Raw genomic sequence first — 19,183 nt, 5'->3', positions numbered from 1 at the left:
CCAGTCAAGAGACCAGAAGAACATAGCTAAATGGTGGAGAGAAGACCACGTGCATGGACTTCCCAAAGGCCCCCAAAAGGCCATTAGACCCAGAATAGCTTCCCAAGCAGGCCATAGGACTGAAGTAGAACAAAAGCCTTCTAAGATGCCAAAAAGTACAGAAGGCTTGCCTAAAGTTTTTCCTCCAACTCTAAATATTTAAAACACAAATGAAAACTGGATGTGCTCTGGGGAGGGCAATACTAAATACCTTAACTTTTCCTAGCACAGTTTCCAGCAACCCTGTTAAGAGTTTTGGAAATGAGAAAACAGGTTTAAATAATTCTAACTCCTTTGCCTTAGGCCAAATAGTTATTAAGGAATACTAATATTTTAGGACAGAGAATATATATAACTGGGGTTCTATTTTAATAGGCACCATGGACAACTATTTACCATGAGAAACCCCTGAATTTGTCTGCCAGGTTTTCAATATCTGCATTTTCAAATGCAGCCCCAAGGAGATGGGCTGTAGAATACAGATTGTCAAGGAGATCCAGACCCCCTCCCAAGGATGATTTTTAAATTCTTAAATAAATAAATAAATAAATAAATAAATAAATAAATAAATAAATAAAAATATTTTTTCACCATAAGTAGAATTTGTAAATTTTAAATATAATGAATATATAATCTATGTCCTAAAGGAATTTCACATAAGCCCAAGAATTAAAATTTTCTGGCTTGTGAACTGCAGTATTAAAATTATACAGTAACAACAGTGTGAAATTTCATACTACATTGGGTGTCCAGTCCAGCCAATATAATTTTGCCACACCCACATAAAGAACACATGAAAAGGAAAAAAAGCCAATCTACATTTGTTCCTTGTTCAACCAGAACAGAATTTGTGCACATTTTAAAGAAAACCACAACTGGGCTAATGGGCTAACCAGGTGGGACAAGCTGTAGCCCAGCCCATGTGGGACACATACAAGACGGGGTCTCTGAGCTTCGAGGGCTGCCGAAGTAGCGGGGCACAGTGGACAGTGGCCCACGACAGCAAGAGGGGCAGCAGACTCTGGGACCCGGGGTGGACTACCGCACAGCAAAGGCAGTGCCACAGAAGTGGATGTGCTCAAAAACCCTGGGTGAAGTACGTGCCCCATGAAAGACTTACTGTTTCTTCAGCTGCCTCTGGCCTCTTCTTTTTGGGCTCCCACTCTCAGACCCGCTACTTGCCTTCAGTGTGTGGGGGGGGAGAAATGATCACAGACTTTAATTCACAGTTCTTAGGGACGACACGACCCCCTGGTTCAACAATCTGCTCCATAATAACATTATTCAATATGAGCTCTCAGACAAAAGAAACCTGTGTTTGGTGGTGCTCACTCTTCTTTTCCTTTGAAAATTAATTCATTTATTATAATGGGGTTACCTCTAACACCAGGAAGTATTTCTCTCGGCTTGACTTCTACAAGGGCGCGGTCCAATAAAATTCTCTGTGATGACAGAAATGTTCTGTATCTGCAGGATCCAATCTAGTAGCCAGCAGCCACGTGGGACTGCTGAGCCCCTGAAATGTGCCTAGTGCGACTAAGGAACAGAATCTTTCCTTTAACTGGACTTTAATACGAATTTTAAAAGCTACATGTTAGTCGCAACCATATGGATACTGCAGATCTAGAATATCATGTGAAAATGCCACAACATTTAGTGTGCCATTAAAGGTGGTGACCTACTGATCTATTCCATTTTAGACTCATTAAAGAGCACGTTCAATCACGAGCCAACAGTGCTCTGCTGATAGCACTAGGCCAAGGGAAGTTTATGGTCAAAAACATCTGAACAGCTCTTTTCCCCCAAAGTTAGGCAAATTGGCAAATATTCCTATTGCTGTTAGTCCTGTGCCCTACCAAGAATATGTTAATTTATATACAAAAGAGGAAAAGAGTGACACAACTATGTGACTGGTTGTAACCAACATGGCTCCGGAACCTAGTCCTAGACATCAAGGAAAAAGAAAGCTAAGGTAAACCAGCTCAGAGGTCATTCAAAAGAAAACACCATGAAGGCAATATGGACATTAGTCAATTAGATCCGTATAGTACATTTACCAAAATCCCACCCCCAACTCATTAACCTCTGGATATTAATATTTAACTTTGTTCAAAAGGATGTTACATAGTTAAGAACAGCAAAGTCCTCCTAAGAATGCAGGAAGGGCATTTCACTGAGACACAAAAGAGCATCTCTTCAGAATGCGGTCTATAAGCCTAATATAGAGGTAAGAATTGACAAAAATACCAAACGAACTGAGAAAGGTGAGAAAAGTCTGATGCTATAGAAACAACAGAACCCAGTACATAATACCAATTTTTAAAAATCACCAATCTGTTCAATCTCTCACAATTAGATCAGAGTAAATACGTGTGAAGTATTTTATACTGCACACTAAAAACGGAAAGCAAATTTAAATTAGTTAAAACACATTACTTAAGTTAAACAAACTCTCCTTCCTTTCTCAGAAAATAAATCTGAAACTACGTCCACTATTACATTTACCAAGCAAGTGACTCATTTGACAAAATCTAGATTTAGAAACTAGGTACTTTAAAAGGTAAACGTCTTGCAATAATCAATTTCACTTGAAATCCAGAAACATTAAAAAAATGAAAATAAAAATGTGAGGGCAATTCTGTATAATACTCTAACACTCTACTAAAACATTCATTATGACACAATCTTCCTGGTAAACTTCTGTAAAAGCCACCTGTGGTTTTCCTTGTGGTTCTAGGTTGAGAGAGCTCGCATTAGAGTCACTTAACTCTCAGACATAAAGCTCAGTCATGCAGATGGGTACACACACACCAGAGTCGAAAAGGATGAGGAAAGGTAAGGAGTTTAAATGTATCCCCTTAAAGCATTTCTTTTTCTTACCTCCTCCTTAATATTAAATCGTGATGGTTCTTGTCTGCTTCGGTTTGACCGCCTAACCCCATAAACATCAGGATATTCTTCCCACATCTGTAAAATTAACAGACCGTGTGTGAATCCTTTATTCTTGATCCTCCAATCCCCCATTTACTATTTTCCTTACTGGAACATGTATCTCCACCTAAGAAAATTCAAGTAACTAAATATCAAAAGGGTTGTTTTGTGTTAACTTTGTTTAGGATAATAAAGTACCATTTGTATTACCCTGGAACACAGTGAAGTTTAACAACACCTCTACTTTACTGAATGACTCTTAAAGCTACATGGCACACTGATTACTCATCATTAAAATATAAACTTACAGTTAAGTAACACGGTAAGGCTTCCACTAAAGACAAAGTCTTCACTGATGAATTTTAAGTCCCTAATCCTTTCCAGTTTCAGCTGTGACTGCACACTGACCCATCTGGGAACTCAAAAAACAAGCAGGGCCCCAACATGTCTAATTAAATAAGAATCAGGACATTTGTCTATTTCTTTAAATTCCTCAGGATGCATAACATGCCAGAAGCACACATATTGGGCATTTCTGACACTTAGCTAGAAGTTCCCAGAACGAGCACCACTGCCACTCTTTCTCTGGAACATTCCATGTTATTCTCCAACAGTAGTTACCCTTTGCTTGATTTTTGGGACTTGATTTTTAGTAACAATCCTCACTAGTGATCCAAAAAAAAAAAAAAAGTAGGGACACCTGGCTGGCTCGTTCACATGCAACTCTTGATCTCAGGGTTCTAAGTTCAAGGTCTATGTTGCTTGTACAGATTACTTAAATAAAATCTTTAAATAAGTAGGCAGCTCTTTCCGCCCATGGGTCCTACTCTCGTACTTTCCTAAAACCATCTTTTTGGACCAGGAAGGAAGGAAGGAAGGAAGGAAGGAAGAAAGAGAGAGAGAAAGAAGAAAGGAGAGTTTAGTTGAGGAGAAAGGGCTATTTTTGACAATATACCAACATCATCTTATAGAAAGATTCAAATCAACAAATCTACAGAAAAAATGTAAAAGGCCCCGCCAACCTCTAACAATGAGAGTGTATAACCCCCAATCTCACTCTCCTTCCCACAGGTAACTACCACCAAGTATATCATGTGTTCTTTTAATGAAATCAGTCACACAGAGGCAAAATGAATTTGGACAGATTGTGGAACACTGAAATGAGGAAGTTAATATAAACATGTAGAAGAAATGCCTGAGAGCCAAGATTAGAAATGTGGGTTTGTTTTCAAAATACAGGTGACAGCAAATGTCATGAAAATATTTAGAAAGTGAGGCCAGACGAGAAGCCACTGGCTGAGACTCATGAAGTGTGTGGAAAGTGGACCCCAAAAAAGACAAAATCGGTGAAGGACAACTCAGAAAAACAGAATGTCACTAAGGCAAGGGAGGATATTACCAAAGTGCCTTAAAAAAAAAAAAAAAAGTCAAGTAAGCTGAAGAAAACCAAGGCCTCCAAAGAAAACAAGCAAAATGTTCCAGGAAAAAGCATTTTAGAACAAGAATCCAATTTAATCATATAATCCAGTGTTCTCAGTTTATAAAGGTGACAAATCCATAATGGCCTTAAAATAATCTCAGAGTCGAGAGGACAAAAAGTCCAACCAGAAAGAGTTAGGAATAACCAAGTAGCAGGAAATCTAGGTGACAGAGGCAGCAGAACACTGAACAAATCTGGAAGAGAAAGGAAGGGGGACAAAAAGGTTTACTCTAGTCATGACAACCCCGACCTCGACCCTGACCCCTTTTTGGACTTCTGCTAGAGCTATGAAATTTCTTTACTCAGCACAAGTATTTAAGGAGCTTTTTATAAACTGGGATGGCTAAATCATTTAAAAGACCACAAATCAGTTTTATCGTTTTAAAATATTAGGCATCCAAGCTCAACTGCTGGGACTGTATTACAGGATATACTGTAATGTATACATATTAACATCATCCTGAGTTCATCTCTGTCCTCTTGAGGGCTACAATATCTAATTCAACCCTTCAGTAAAAAAGCTACCATGTAAAGGGATGTGTATACAGAAAACAAAGAGTCTTCCGCAGAAGTTCTCATTTTAGAATAGTATCATTAAAATCACAATCCAATCATTCTAACTGGTTAGTACACCCATCCACGAGTTAACCTTATTATTTAACTTCTTGGAATTGACTGCCTTAACTTTGAAAGTATATTTTAATATTTCTGCCTGAAGCTGTACTTCTCTTTTGAAATTCAGTCTTAGTAATGATTTCCCTTCTTTGTTCCCTTTTATTTTTTTTATATAGGATTAAATATATAAAGTCTTAAAACTTAACCGCTGTGAATCCTGATCGACACAATTTCAGTCAAGTTTTAGACACTATGTTAAGTAATGGTTTCTATGGTTTCCTTTCATCTCTGCAAGAAAAGAACTCTTCACTGCACAGATGAAAGTTATAGCCACACTTTTTCCACCCACTATACTTCCTTCAAAAGTGTGTGGTGGTGTTCTGAAAAGAGCACCTGATCCAGATGTAGAGGAAACCAGGCTCTGACATTTACACTCTGAAGATTGCCAAGCAAAGCCTTCTGCTACAAGCCTGGGTAGTAAGTTTCTGAGTTTAGTGATACTCAGAGCAAAATCTCTAAGAGGAGCTTCTACACGCAGGGTCTTCTCGAATTCCTTCTTATGAAAGGTCCACAAACACATTGAGCTGGGAACAAGGTACAGTACATGAGTGTCTGAAAGTCACTCCCCTGTTGACTAAAGTAGCAAGGACAGCTTTCATTTTCCTATCCCTCACAGCACATCTGTTGAAGCATCTGTTGAAGCTATTCTGCAGAACCTGCAGGTAATTTAAAATTGTACTACTACAAAAATCTCAGGGCTTAGATGAAGATTTCTATCTTAGAAAATAAAAACGGATTTAGCATAAAGCTTTTAATTTCATTAAGGCATTTTATCTTTAAATTTCTAAAAGAATATTCTTTTCTATTTTCAGTGACTGAAACACAATTGTCTCAAAACGGAATTTTAAAAGATCAGCTGCATTCTTGTAATTAGGCCAAGTCATTAATTTTTCCCCAAAAGGAATGCACTCCAAAGTTTGTGCATCAAAGAGAGCACACTATGCACTTGAATTTTTGCCTTTTTGCATTCTTTGCTAGGAGACTCTCCTCTGTTAAGTGAACCATACCTACACTGCCTAGATGCAGATACTTTTTTCCTATGAGTATTTCTCTTCCATCCTTCAGATAAGAAAAACTGCCCTTATTCTTGAATTGTTATCATCCATCACTAAGCTTTACAACTGCATTCCATAATCATGTCAGTAATTCTCTCTGGTACTGTTCAGTATTGACTACTAAAATGTTAAAAACCAAAACTATAGGGGTGCCTAGGTGGCTCAGTTGGTTAACCATCCGACTCTTGATCTCAACTCAGGTCATGATCTCAGGGTTGTGAGATTGAGCCCAGTGTCGGGTTCCGTGCTGGGCATGGAGCCTGCTTAAGATTCTCTCTCTCCCTCTCCCTTTGCCCTTCCCCACTGCCACTCACTTGCTCTAAAAAAAAAAAAAAGAAAATTATAAAAATTTGCCTTTTTGCCTTGTAATTTGACGGTTCATGTAATTATTTTCCTTATGGCCCTATGTCTACTATATCAAAAAGCAGAAGAGAAAGCAGTCCCTGTTTATATCCATAGGCAGTAGATTATTACAAAAGGTAGCTATAGTTTTCATTATCCAGATCCACTAATGAGTTTTCCATGGGAAACAAAGGTCTGCTAGTTTGTTCTAGCTAGCAGCACATTTTCACTGTATAGCAAAGGTAGATACCTTCTTCACATCAGCTATCCGTTCCTTCTTAGAGGCTGGCTTTTCTTTAGCTTCTGGAAGGACTGGCTGGGATTTGGAACCCGCCGACTCACTTTCAGATTCCGACTGGCTCTCTGAAGACTCAGAACTGCTATTTGACTCACTGCCATGTCCACTTCCTGGATCGCTGCCCTGCTCACTCTCGGACTGGCTGCCTGAGTCTGAACCGGAAGCTTCTTCAGATGCTGAGTGACTTAATTAAAAAAAAAAAAAATTTTAAATTTAAGAACTGCCGCATAAATCTGTTTTTAAAAAATTTCACATAAATCTGTATTTTAAAAAGTGGTAAAATGATAACAGAGAATAATTCTGGTAATACAAAATCAAAATCTTCAAATTCAGATTTATATTCTCATATTGCAAATGTCGTCATTATTATCATTCCCAATACCCCTAGTAGCTACCATTTCCTGAGTGCTTAGATCATGCCATATACCACTTAATTTGTATAGGTTAGCTCTTTTACAAAACTCCAAAGAGGGATATTATTTTCCCCTTCACTCAGATGAGAAAAAACTAAAGCTCAGAAATAATTAAGCAAGTCTCCCAAGATGACACAGGCAGCATGTGAAACCAGGTCAACCAGTCTGGATCCACTAAGTCTTATTTGTTCAGTATCAGTCTCTCCCTCCTCAAGACAGACCCCCATACACACACACTCAAAGGAAAAAACCAATACAGAACAAAACAAAACCAAGGCAAAGTTACCCAAAGAGTAAGAATGCAATCTGGTTGTAATTATCCAATCACTGGTTCTCAACAATAGGTGCAAATCAGACTCATCTGGAAAGCAGTATGAAAATAAATACACATTCACCCCAACCAGAGGTCCTGCCTTGCATTCTCTAGCAATGAGTTCTGGCCCCGGTGGACTTAATCAGAAAAAAATAAAAAGAGCATTCTGAGTCTGATGTGAACACCTAATCCAAAAAAGGCCACTATTGGCTACCACACATCCCACCCCTTCCTCATTCCAAACACCCCTCAGGAAAGAACAACCTAAGTAGGCAGATGACAGCAGAAGCCACAAACGCCAGAAGGCTATGGGAAGACAGGGTATCAATCCTGGGAGCCAAGTAGGCAATATGCCCTCCCCGTATAGTAAAAACCAATTCAGGGGCACATTGGTAGCAGTGAAGTTACTTTAAAGGGAAAGACCTAAACTGGATGGACTCCAGAAAAAAGACCTGGGCAGTTCATTCAACTCTTCTGCTTAGAGTTGGAGCACAGGAGGGGAGGCAAGTAGCGACCCAGACCCCAGGGTTAACGGTAACTTAACAGAAGGGGCCTTGAGTTTAGCACGCAAGAGAGAAAAGACACATACCATGAAGCCCAAGAGGGTAAAGAAGGGACGCTTAGAATTTACCACCACTGTTATCTTCCCAGCTAGCAACGAGGGCCTATCACTTGACAGACATGTCCACAGATGGAAAGGGCAGTACACTGGGAACTGGGATTGATCCCCCAAATCCCATGTGATCCACAGTAAGCACATTACAGCACAGGGGCCTTTTAGATAAGATGAGGAAGGAATCAATGAGATCGGGGAGGGGGGGGGGAACGTCGGCAGGTGGGCAGGGGAGCCTAGCCTGGGGAAGGGGAAAGAAGGGAAAAACCACGTATTAATTGCCTAATCATCTAATAGGTATCCAGCATTACTCGAAGGACTTTGTATGTATTACCTTGCTTATTACCCAGAACAACCCTATTAGGAATTATTATCCCCATGTGAAGGATGAGAAAACGGAGGGACGCTTGGGTAGCTCAGTCAGTTAAGCACCTGCCTTCTGCTCAAGTCATGATCCCATGGTCCTGAGATCAAGTTCCGCACTGGGCTCCCTGCTCAAACGGGTCCCCCTGCCTGCCACTCCCCCTGCTTGTGCACCTGCACACGCGCATGCACACTAAGTAAAAATAAATAAATCTAAAAAAAAAAAAAAGGATGAGAAACCTGAGACAGAGGGATCCCAACCCCCAAGCCTGGCTCTAATGCCCATATTCTATTTTACCACAAGGGTTCAAAACCTTAGCGACTCAGAAAATAAACCTTTTGCCTGTTATACAATGTCCAAAACCAGTCAAGCATCCCTTTAACAGGTGACTCAACACTTCCAAGGCCTCATTATATGGACTCCTTGGCCCTTTGGACAGTAAAAGCTGACTGATCCAGCTGACTAAGGCATCTTAAGTCACTTATTCTCCCCCTGTGACCAAGCATAAGGTAGTCACAAGGCAAAGAAAAGAAAGAGGAAGGCTGGATAGTGTAGTAAAAAGTGCAGGCTTCAGCATCCATGGCTCAGGTCTCGGTCCTAGCTCCTCTCTCACAACCGTGCCACTCTTTAACCTGTGCCATCCTTGGCAAGGTCATGAGAGCACCAAACGTCAGGCAGGACAGCAGGACCCTATAAATGACAAGGCCTTACCCAAACATTAGGATTTTCAGAATTTCACATCTAAGCTCAGGTTCCCCTTCTAACACAAAGTTCTTCCCAGCTAGAGCTCATTAGTGAATCAGTACCGCACAATTTATGGCAATAGTTGGAATTTATTACCTTTGCCTCCACCATTCAATCACAGAGAGTTTTAAAGGTACAGAGGCAGCTCCAGAACTTCCTCAAGAGGAGTTTAGAAAGAAACCCTTTTCCACTTGAAAGGGTGTTAGGAATGTACCTGGAGGCTGCCATTTACATAGCCAAAGCACCTGAGTGCTTAGAGAGGCCTGGAGGATTAGGAGCTGGCTGCCCACCTCCCCCCCAGCCACCCTGCGTCTGGTCACTGGGAATATCCAATCTCGGTGCCCCGTGAAACCTCCCTCCACAAGTTCTCAAGACTCAGTGCTTCAGCCTTCCTTCCCCTCACCCCCACTGCTCCAGCCTTACTGAACCACTTGTAGGGCACACAGGAAGCCTGAATATTGCTCACCTCCATCTCTGCTGGTGACAGCTACCTCTCCAATTCTTGAAGCCTCGGGTATTACACCTTCTCTAGGAAAACATTCTTTGTGCCCTCTCCAATCCTAAACTCAGTGCCTATTAAGTACTTCCATAATACTGTGCCACAGCGTCACTGCCACTGGGAACTCAAACGGACAGCCTCATTTCCGTCTGAGAGTCAACCACCATGTTCCACTGGCTCTCCCCACTTTTAGCAATGACACACATCCCAGCCGGGGCACGGGCTCCAAAGCCCCAGCTGTTCACACCTATGCCTCTTTGCCTCCCTTGTGTCCCATCCTATGCAAGCAACTTGGTCACTTGTCAACCTCCCCAACAGACTTGAGAGCTAAACTGTCTTCTTTGATGTTCCCTGTGCCTGGTATGCTAGAGAACGGACAGGGGGATTCCCTGACTTCGCCAGAATACGCAATCTTTTTGAAACCCTTTTAAAATGAATGGTTTAGTTTTTTAATTACTATAATGCGTATTATCTCCAGACAAAAGATTAAGGCTAGAATCACATATTGGCAATCACCACCAACTAAAACTGTCACAAAACCATAGGATGTTCCATGAAATACAGAACATTCCAACAAGACAGAAAATATTCAACTCTCAACTTAAAGAACAGAATGCCACAAAAAGCAGCATTAGTCTCCTGAAGATAACCAGAATAGTTCAGTCAACTGGAAATCCTGTGAGCATTTTGTGCTGAAAAGCAGTAATCACTGTAGATGTGATGGGAATGTCCCATGCCAGGACCCACATCCAGGTATGTATATAAGGATACCTCACTCCCTTTAACTGCCTCGTAATATGCATACACTACATTTTATTTAATCTGTCCCCTATTTGTGAGACATTGAGGATATTCTTAAATGGTTCTTAACCAATAAGCTACAAATATCCTTGATATACTTCCGTATTTCTATATTTGACTAGAATATTTAGATTTCCAAATTGCTCACTGTAACCAACAAACTATAAATAACCTTGTATATGACTTCTTGTGCAGCCTTGTACTTGTGTTTGTGTAGGAAAGCGACCTCTAGAAATCTAACAATGTAACAACAGCTTTTAAGGAAAAAAACACAACCATGTTTCTATCAACACCTATCTATGTGCATAGATACATTTTATTTTTTTTTTAAGATTTCGTTTATTTACTTGACAGAGAGAGAGAGCACAAGCAGGGGAAGCCGCAGGCAGAGGGAGAAGGAGAAGCAGGCTCCCCGCTGAACACGGGGCTAGATCCCAGGACCCTGGAATCGTGACCTGAGTGGAAAACCAAATGAGCCACCCAGGCCCCAAGCATAGATACATTTTAATCACCAAACTGTTAACAGTGGTTTATTCTGTTGGATGAGTTATTTGAAGTATACTAATGGATAGGATGAACTACTTGTGTAATTTCAAAAAGAAAAATTAGTATGAAAATCAAACCTCTAAAAAAATAAACACCAAATTCACAACTGTACTTACCTCTAGAGTTGAGGGAAGCAGATGTGATCAGAGCATAATGATATTGATGATGTTTTGTGACTGAAGATGAGTGGTGAGTTCACAATTGTTCATTATGTAAGTATCAGTCTTTTCAACATTTAAAACGGTTGATAATAAATCCAGACAAAAGAACCAAATGCAAGGCAAAGCATGGAAGTACCCCAATCCTACACAAGATGAGCTAAGATTTGAATGAAAGACTGTTTTTTAAATTATTTCTGAAACTATCAAGTCAAATATGACTTTAAATATAAATGACTTATTAAATATAACAGACTTAAAATAATATTCAGGAAAAAACAAAGTGTTTAAAAAAAAGAAAAAAACCTTCCCACAGCTAATGTCATACTCAATGGTGAAAAGGCTGAGCTTTTCTCAGATGAGGCACAAGGCAAGTGTGCCCACTCTCACCTCTCCTATTCAACACAGTACTGTTAAGTCCTAGCTAGAGCAATCAGGCAAGAAAAGGAAATACAACATAACTGAAAAAGAAGTAAAGTTATCTCTATTTGCAGATGACATGATTTTATACGGAGAAAATCCTAAAGACTCAAACAAAACACTGTTAGATCTAATCCTTGAAGTCAGGAACGCTGTAGCATGCAAAATTAACATACAAAAATCAGTATTATTTCTCTACACTAAAAAAGTTTCTGAAAAAGAAACAAAGAAATTGATCCCATTTACAATAGCATCACCAACCATAAAATACTTAGGAACACATTTAACTGAAGAGGTGAAAGATCTCTACTCTGAAAACTGTAAGACATTAATGAAAAAAATAAAAGATGACACAAATGGGAGGTGCCTGGCAGGCCCAACTGGTGTAACGTGCGACTCTATCTCAGGGTTATTAAGTTCAAGCCCCACACTGAATGTAGAGATTACTTAAAAATAAAAACTTAAAAGAAGACAACACAAATGGAAAAGTATCCCATGTTCATAAGTATGAAAAGTATTATTAAAATGTCACCATTACCAAAAGCCAGCTATAGATTCAATACAATCCCTATCAAGATTTCAATGGTAATTTTTACAGAAGGAGAAAAAGCAATCCTAAAATTTGTATGAAACTGCAAAAGACCCCAAAGAGCCAAAATAATTTTGAGAAAAAAGAATAAAGTTGGAGGCATCACACTTCCTGATTTCAAGCTATACTATAAAGCTACAGGCATCAGAACAGTATGGGACTAGCATTTAAACAGAAAAATAGATCAGTGGAACAGAACTGAGACCCCAGAAATAAACCCGAGCATACACAATCAACTAATATTTGACAAGAAAACTCAACAGAGAAAAGACTGTCTCTTCAATAAATGGTGCTGGACTAGCTGGATATCCACATGTAAAAGAATCAAACTGGACCCATATCCTCCACCACTCACAAAATTAATGTAAAAACAGATTAAAATCTTAAATTTAAGACCTGAAATCATGAAATTCCCAGATGAAAACATAGAAAGGAAGCTCCTTAACAGTAATTGGTAATGATTTTTTGGATATGACATCTCAAGTACCAGCAACAAAATCAAAAACTCAAGTAGGACTACATCTAAAAAGCTTCTGCACAGCCAAAGAAACCACCAACAAAGTGAAAAGACAACCTACAAAAGGGAAAAGAAATATTTGCAAATCATATATCTGATAAGTAGTATCAAAAATATAGAAAAGAACTCCTAACAACTCAATGGCAAAAAACAAATACATTAAAAATTAACAAATCAATGGGGCACCGGGGTGGCTCCCTTCGGCTCAGGTCACGATCTCAGGGTCCTGGGATTGAGGCTGCTTCTCCCTTTCATTCTGCTTCCCCCTCATGCACAAAGGCACACGCTTTCCCTCTTTCTCTCAAATAGAATATTTTTTTAAAAAATTAACAAGTTAGGGATGCCTGGGTGGCTCAGGTCATGATCTCAGGTTCCTTGGATAGTCCTGCATCGGGCTCCTTGCTCAGCCGGGAGCCCACTTCTCCTTCTGCCTGCAGCTACCCCTGCTTGTACTCACTCACTCTGACAAATAAATAGAATCTTTTTAAAAGAATTTAAAAATTAAAAAATGAGTAAAGGACCTCGAGACATTTCTCCGAAGATATACAAAAGACCACCAGGTACAGGGCACCTGGGTGGCTCAGGCGTTAGGCATCTGCCTTCGGCTCAGGTCATGATCCCAGGGTCCTGGGATCAAGTCCCACATGGAGCTCCCTGCTCAGCGGAAAGCCTGCTTCTCCCTCTTCCACTCCCCCTGCCTGTGTTCCTCTCTCACTGTGTCTCTCTCTGTCAAATAAACAAATAAAATCTTAAAAAAAAAAAAAAAGACCAACAGGTATATGAAAAGATGCTCGACATCACTAGTCAGTACGGAAATGCAAATTAAAGCCACAATGAGGATTCATCTCATACCTGTTTAGAATGGCCATCACCAAAAAGACAAGAGATCAAACAAGGGTTGGCAAGGATGTAGACAAAACGGAACCCTCATCCACTGCTAGTGAGATTGTAAACTGGTAGTCACTATGGAAAGCAGTATGAAGGATACTCAAAAAATTAAAAACAGAACTATCCTATGACCCAGCAATCCCACTTCTCGAAATATACCCAAAGGAAACAAAAACACTAACTCAAAAAGATACCTACATATGCATGTTCACATGTTCATGGCAGCATTACTTACAATAGCCAAGACATGGAAACAATCTAAGACAGACAAATACTAAATACCATATGGTCTCACTTATCTGTGGAATCTAAAAAAAGAATAAACTAGTAACATTTTTTAAAAACTTGTTTAAAAAAAGAGAGATTAGACTGGTAGTTACTGGACATAAGGGTCACGAAGGAAGGTATTTCCAAAAAGTACAAACTTCCAGTTGTAAGACAGGTAAGTACTAGGGACGTAACATACAACATGATGACTACAGACACTGCTGTAGGATATATCGGAAAGTTGAGAGTAAATCCTATGAGTTCTCATTACAAGAAGAAAAAAAAAATTTTTTTTTTTTTTTACTGTATCGGTATGAGAAGATGGATGGATGGACGCTACTGTAATCATTTCACAGTATACGTAAACTAAACCACCACACTATATGCCTTAAAATTATACAGTGATATATGCCAATTATTTCCTCAATACAACTGGACAAAGTAAATCTGATACTTCCTTTAATAGAAAAAAGTCTTAATAAAGGTGTAACTCAATTAATTTGCATACTTCTCTCCTAGGAGGGCAAATTCCTAAATGTTAAAATAGAAAAGCAGTATTTTTTTAAAAAGGTAAAAAAATATTTAAAAACAAAAAAAACTATAAATACCTCCACATTTAAATCACTGACAATCTATTCCCTTAAAAGACAGGATTAAATATTATACAGATTTGTTATTAAGGCCTAATCATAATACTAAATCATTATCAGTACGTAATTGTAGCTTGTGATGCTGATTTAGACCAGATGTGGAAAATCCACAAGGCTCGACTAAATGGGTCAAACCGAGTTAGTGGTGGGGTGGGAGGGGAGTCCTTTAATTAAGCTTTCACCTAACCAAAGAGTCATAAAATTACCTGATTTCCAAAGGCGACAGTGATAAAGCAATTAAAAATGGAATATTCAGGAATCCATCACATATATAGAATCCTCATGAAAAGTAAGTGAATCTTAAAATTACTCAAAATCTAATTTGCAAACAAGTCTTGTAATTTAGGGCTGAACAATCACAACACAGGAAATACACTGTAAAAAATAACAAAAGGGACTCATCAAAACTGGAATTTTATTTTGTTTTTTTCAAGATTTTTTTATTTGAGAGAGAGAGAAATAGCATGAGCGGGGTGGGGTACAGAAGGAGAAGCAGACTCCCCGCTGAGCAGGGAGCCCAACACAAGGGCTCCTTCCCGAGACTCAGGGATCATGACCTGAGCCGAAGGCAGATGCTTAACTGACTGAGCCACCCAGGCGCCCCAAAACTGGAATTTTAGATTCCAATAGAAAATAAAGGCTTGTAAAAAAAAAGTTTAACACCTCTTTTCACTTGTGGATAGAAAAGGATTTGGTATCTCTTCAAAACCCTTTTTGAAGTTTGCAAAAATGGAGTGATGAAGTTTATTTTACAACTGTTCTTTGAAAGCAAGTGGCATTAGCTATTGTTCCCCTTTCAATTTTTTTTATCGCTGTTTCCCGAATGGCCACAAGAGGTCAGCACAGCAACAGTTCAGTTAAAGAAAAGCAAGCCTGTGGGTCCTCTGCCCAAGAGCTGCCATTTCAGCACTTGGGGTAGTGTTTATTTTCTGAAACTTACAAAATGGCTGAACTGTTTGGCAGAGGATGGGTCTTTTTAATCAGTGAAAGCAAAATCTGTAAAAAAACAACAACAACAACAACAAGAAAGCAACCTACACTGAAATTCCTTAAAACTTACTTCCAGACTAAATTCTATCAATGATTTAATAGGTAATATTTATGGAGCACTTAGGTGTCAGGCATATGCAAATTTTCCTCTAAATCTTTATAAAAACCAAGACAAATTATCCTTATTTATAGAAGAGGCTTAGCCCAACTGTATATACATGATGTCATCTCACAGCCCCACAGAATGGAATTCACATTGCCCCACCATGCATACTTTCTTCAGTTAAATCACTGAACCACCCACAGTTAATGCATAGCAACTCCTTCTCAATCACTTCTTTGTGTTTTGGGAGGATGGAAAGGCAAAGATCATTAAACCATGAGTTTCTTACTGATAAATACTAGATGCAGTTCCTTAAATAAATGGAACTGCCTGCATTTAAGACCTTTATTAAGACCTCCTCCACCAATGGTAGTTCAAGTCCTACCATTCTGAAGAATACACAAGACACATAAACAAGGTTAAAAGACAAGTAACAGATTGAGAAGAGGAATTTCAATATAATATGAGAAGAACTACAGATCAAAGAAAAATCCATAGAAAACTGGAAGAAGGACAAGGGACATCAACTACAGAAAAACTTATGAAAAGGAAATTAAACCTCAGGGGTGATTTGAGAAGTGTATTACAACAGATTATTTCACATTCAACTGCTTTGCAGAAATTAAAATGTATGATAATACTAAGTGATGCAGAGAAAATAGGCAAGATAGTACTCATAACACTGTTACTTAAAGAGCAATCGGCAGAGGCTTTGCAAAGCAACTTGCCATTTTCCAGTAAACCTCAAAATAGCCATATGAATCATGCAATTCAATCTGTGGATATATAACCTGACGAATTATTCAATTTGTGCAGGAGGGGGAAGTATAAAAATGTTCATGGCTCTGCTCATAAAGACCAAAAATATAAAGGAAATAAATGTAGATTCATACTATGCAATCAACTACAAGTTAGACTAGGAATGGATTAGATCTATAAACATCAACACGGCAATTTCAAAACTATTAGATTTTTAAAACACAAAACACATTACACAATGTAATTTTTAAAATGCCAACTTTTTATATGCCAAGTTCATGAAGGTGACTAAAGAGAAGGGGTAAATAGGATTTTAGCCACATCTAATTTGTTTAGAGCTTTAATTGTATTCTTTGCATTTTTCTGAGTTTTTCTGAATTTCTCAAAAAGGACTGTTTCTAATATTGCAGAATTGATCAGTATTCAGGAGCAGACCTTCCTGGGGTCTGCAGAGGAAGTTACTTCAAACACTGGTAACAACATGGCTCCTCTTACCTGAAAAGGAAAAAAAAAAATGCACACAAAAATGCTGCTTACAGTTTCAAGGGATAAAAAGTGAAGTCTCATCAGCACCTCCCAGATTCAGAAATTCAGTGCCAACAAGGGAAAAAACATCCACCTGTAATAAGCATGCTCCTAACATTCTCAACTGGAGCCCAAGTTCATCTTGTCTTGATCATGCTACCTCTGTTCCCCCATTAACCAGTTAACACCAAGTAGTCCTAAATAGCTCAGGAAGCATCAAACAAATGGCACCCATGCACATATACCACTAGGAAAAAGTGAGTTAGAGCAAAAAGCCTGGATGAGGTACATACCAGATAACCATTTCACGAATAGCTACCCAATTAAATCTGCCAGTGCACTAAGGATCCTACAAGAACATTAAAACTTTCTAGCCCACCAAGTAGTGAAAGGAGGCATGGGGCAGGGGGGCCCTCTTCCTATAACCAACCATCTCATGTGGTGAATTTACGACCACTTTAGAGCCCTGAGGACAGATGGCCTAATTTGACCACAAATTCCTTTCAGCCCTGTGGGTCTTAAACTTCTCTTTCCTTACTAACTTTTAGGCTATAATCTTAAGACTTCCATAAGGTAGCAAGTCCAACATTCAAAAGAGGTTTAAAAGGCCTGAATGCTAACCTCAATAGTAAATGACCTCTGCCCAGTGTCATAGGACATAAGTGGGGTCCCTGGATCAAGCCACAGAAAAGCAATAGGAATGCTGAGAACTCCGAGTTTTTTTTTTTAGGATTTTATTTATTTATTTGACAGAAAGAGAGAGCACAAGTACGAAGAGCAAAAGGCAGAGGGAAAGGGAAAAGCAGGCTCCCCGCTGAGCAGGGAGCCTTATGTGGGGGCTTGATCCCAGGATGCTGGGATCATGACCTGGGCCGAAGGCAGACGCTTAACAACTGAGCCACCCAGGCACCCCCCGACTCCCAACTTTCTTAGTAACAACCAATATTCACTGTGGCAAGCACTTTGCTAAATATTTTAGACCACAGTTTCTGAAGCGTGGCATTATTGACATTTGGGGCCAGATAATTCATTATCTGTTGTGCGAGGCTGTTCCGTACGTGTTATAGGATGTTTAGCAGCATCCCTAGCCTCCACCGAGCAGATGCCAGGTGCACCCCAGACCCAACCAAAAATATCTCCAGACACTGCCAAAAGTCGGGGATGGGGATGTCCCTAGTGGGAAACCACTGCTTTCAGAAGCATTATTTTATTCAATTCTAACTTCCACAAGAGACACATACCTACCCTTTCTCCTTTTTTTAAAAGATAAAGAAACAAGCTCAGAGGTTCCTGCCCAAGATCTTACAGCTAAAATGCAGAACAGAGGGCGCCTGGGTGGCTCAGTTGGTTAAGCGTCTGCCTTCAGCTCAGGTCATCATCATCCCAGCCCCGCATCAAGTTCCCTGCTCAGCAGGGAGGGGAGCCTGCTTCTCCCTCTCCCTCTGCTGTTCCCCCTGCTTGTACTCCTCTCTTTCTCGCCCTCTCTGTCAAATAAAATCTTAAAAGAAAAAAAAGCAGACAGAAACCCAAATTCCTGTCCCAATTAGCCCTTATTTCCCAAAACAGCCTCAGCAGAAAAAACAACCGTGGTTGTTCAACCAGGTTCCTGAGCACCTCCCAAACCCGAATGAATTCAAACTTACAGGTGAAAAGTCTGCGAATATGTTTAACAAGCACTCAAAGTGACTCTTAGCAAGTAAATTTGGGCACTTAAATGCCTAAAATGCTATAAAGCTAAATTCAAAGGGAAAAAAAATTTTTAAATCAAGCAAGGGAAATGGGAGAATTTGACCCATCACTTGCCTCCCTCAAAGTCACAACTTACCAGCCCTCCACTGGCTCTATTTGAATGTCAAATAGCTTCTACTGGAACTGAAGACACTCAAGATTTTCAACACCCACCACCCACCACAATCAAGAGCTTTTTCCTTTCATAGCATGTCTACAGAACAACTGTTTCCAACCGTGGCTACACAACAGACCCACCTGGAATGCTCTGACAATGCCAATGATCTCCCCTGCCCTACTACATAACCCCTAAAATCCAAGCAGGTTTGGGGCCTTTAAAAAAAAAAAAAATTCTCAATGGATTCTCATGCAAAAGCTATTTGGGAAGTATGGGAACTAAGTTTAGAACAAAAAAACAAATTAGAAGCCCAGTCTTCATAATCCATTGCCAAATCTAAAGTGGGGGCGGAGGGAGC

At 39.5% G+C, this 19,183-nt stretch overlaps 1 protein-coding gene across 5 annotated transcripts in view; it reads right to left on the bottom strand.

The window, feature by feature from the left end:
- The window catches only part of CHD2 (chromodomain helicase DNA binding protein 2), a 134,601-nt gene that overhangs the window by 88,110 nt on the left and 27,308 nt on the right, over positions 1 to 19,183 (bottom strand). For 4 of the 5 annotated variants that reach the window (XM_088024952.1, XM_028122121.2, XM_028122120.2 and 1 more), the window contains 3 exons: positions 6,773 to 7,004; positions 2,920 to 3,006; positions 1,160 to 1,221 (listed from right to left, as the gene is read on the bottom strand). In XM_088024952.1, coding sequence (XP_087881078.1) covers positions 1,160 to 1,221; positions 2,920 to 3,006; positions 6,773 to 7,004 — 381 coding nt within the window. Of the gene's footprint in view, positions 1 to 1,159; positions 1,222 to 2,919; positions 3,007 to 6,772; positions 7,005 to 19,183 lie in introns of those variants that run through there. The other variant, XM_028122124.2, reaches the window with a different exon arrangement.

Source organism: Eumetopias jubatus, unplaced genomic scaffold (genome assembly GCF_037043125.1).
Source record: "Eumetopias jubatus isolate StellerSeaLion01/CBP00866 unplaced genomic scaffold, mEumJub1_p1.0 scaffold_7, whole genome shotgun sequence".
NCBI classification, from domain to species: Eukaryota; Metazoa; Chordata; class Mammalia; order Carnivora; family Otariidae; genus Eumetopias; species Eumetopias jubatus.
Note: the sequence above shows the minus strand (reverse complement) of the source record. Positions and strands in the feature narration are given on the sequence as shown.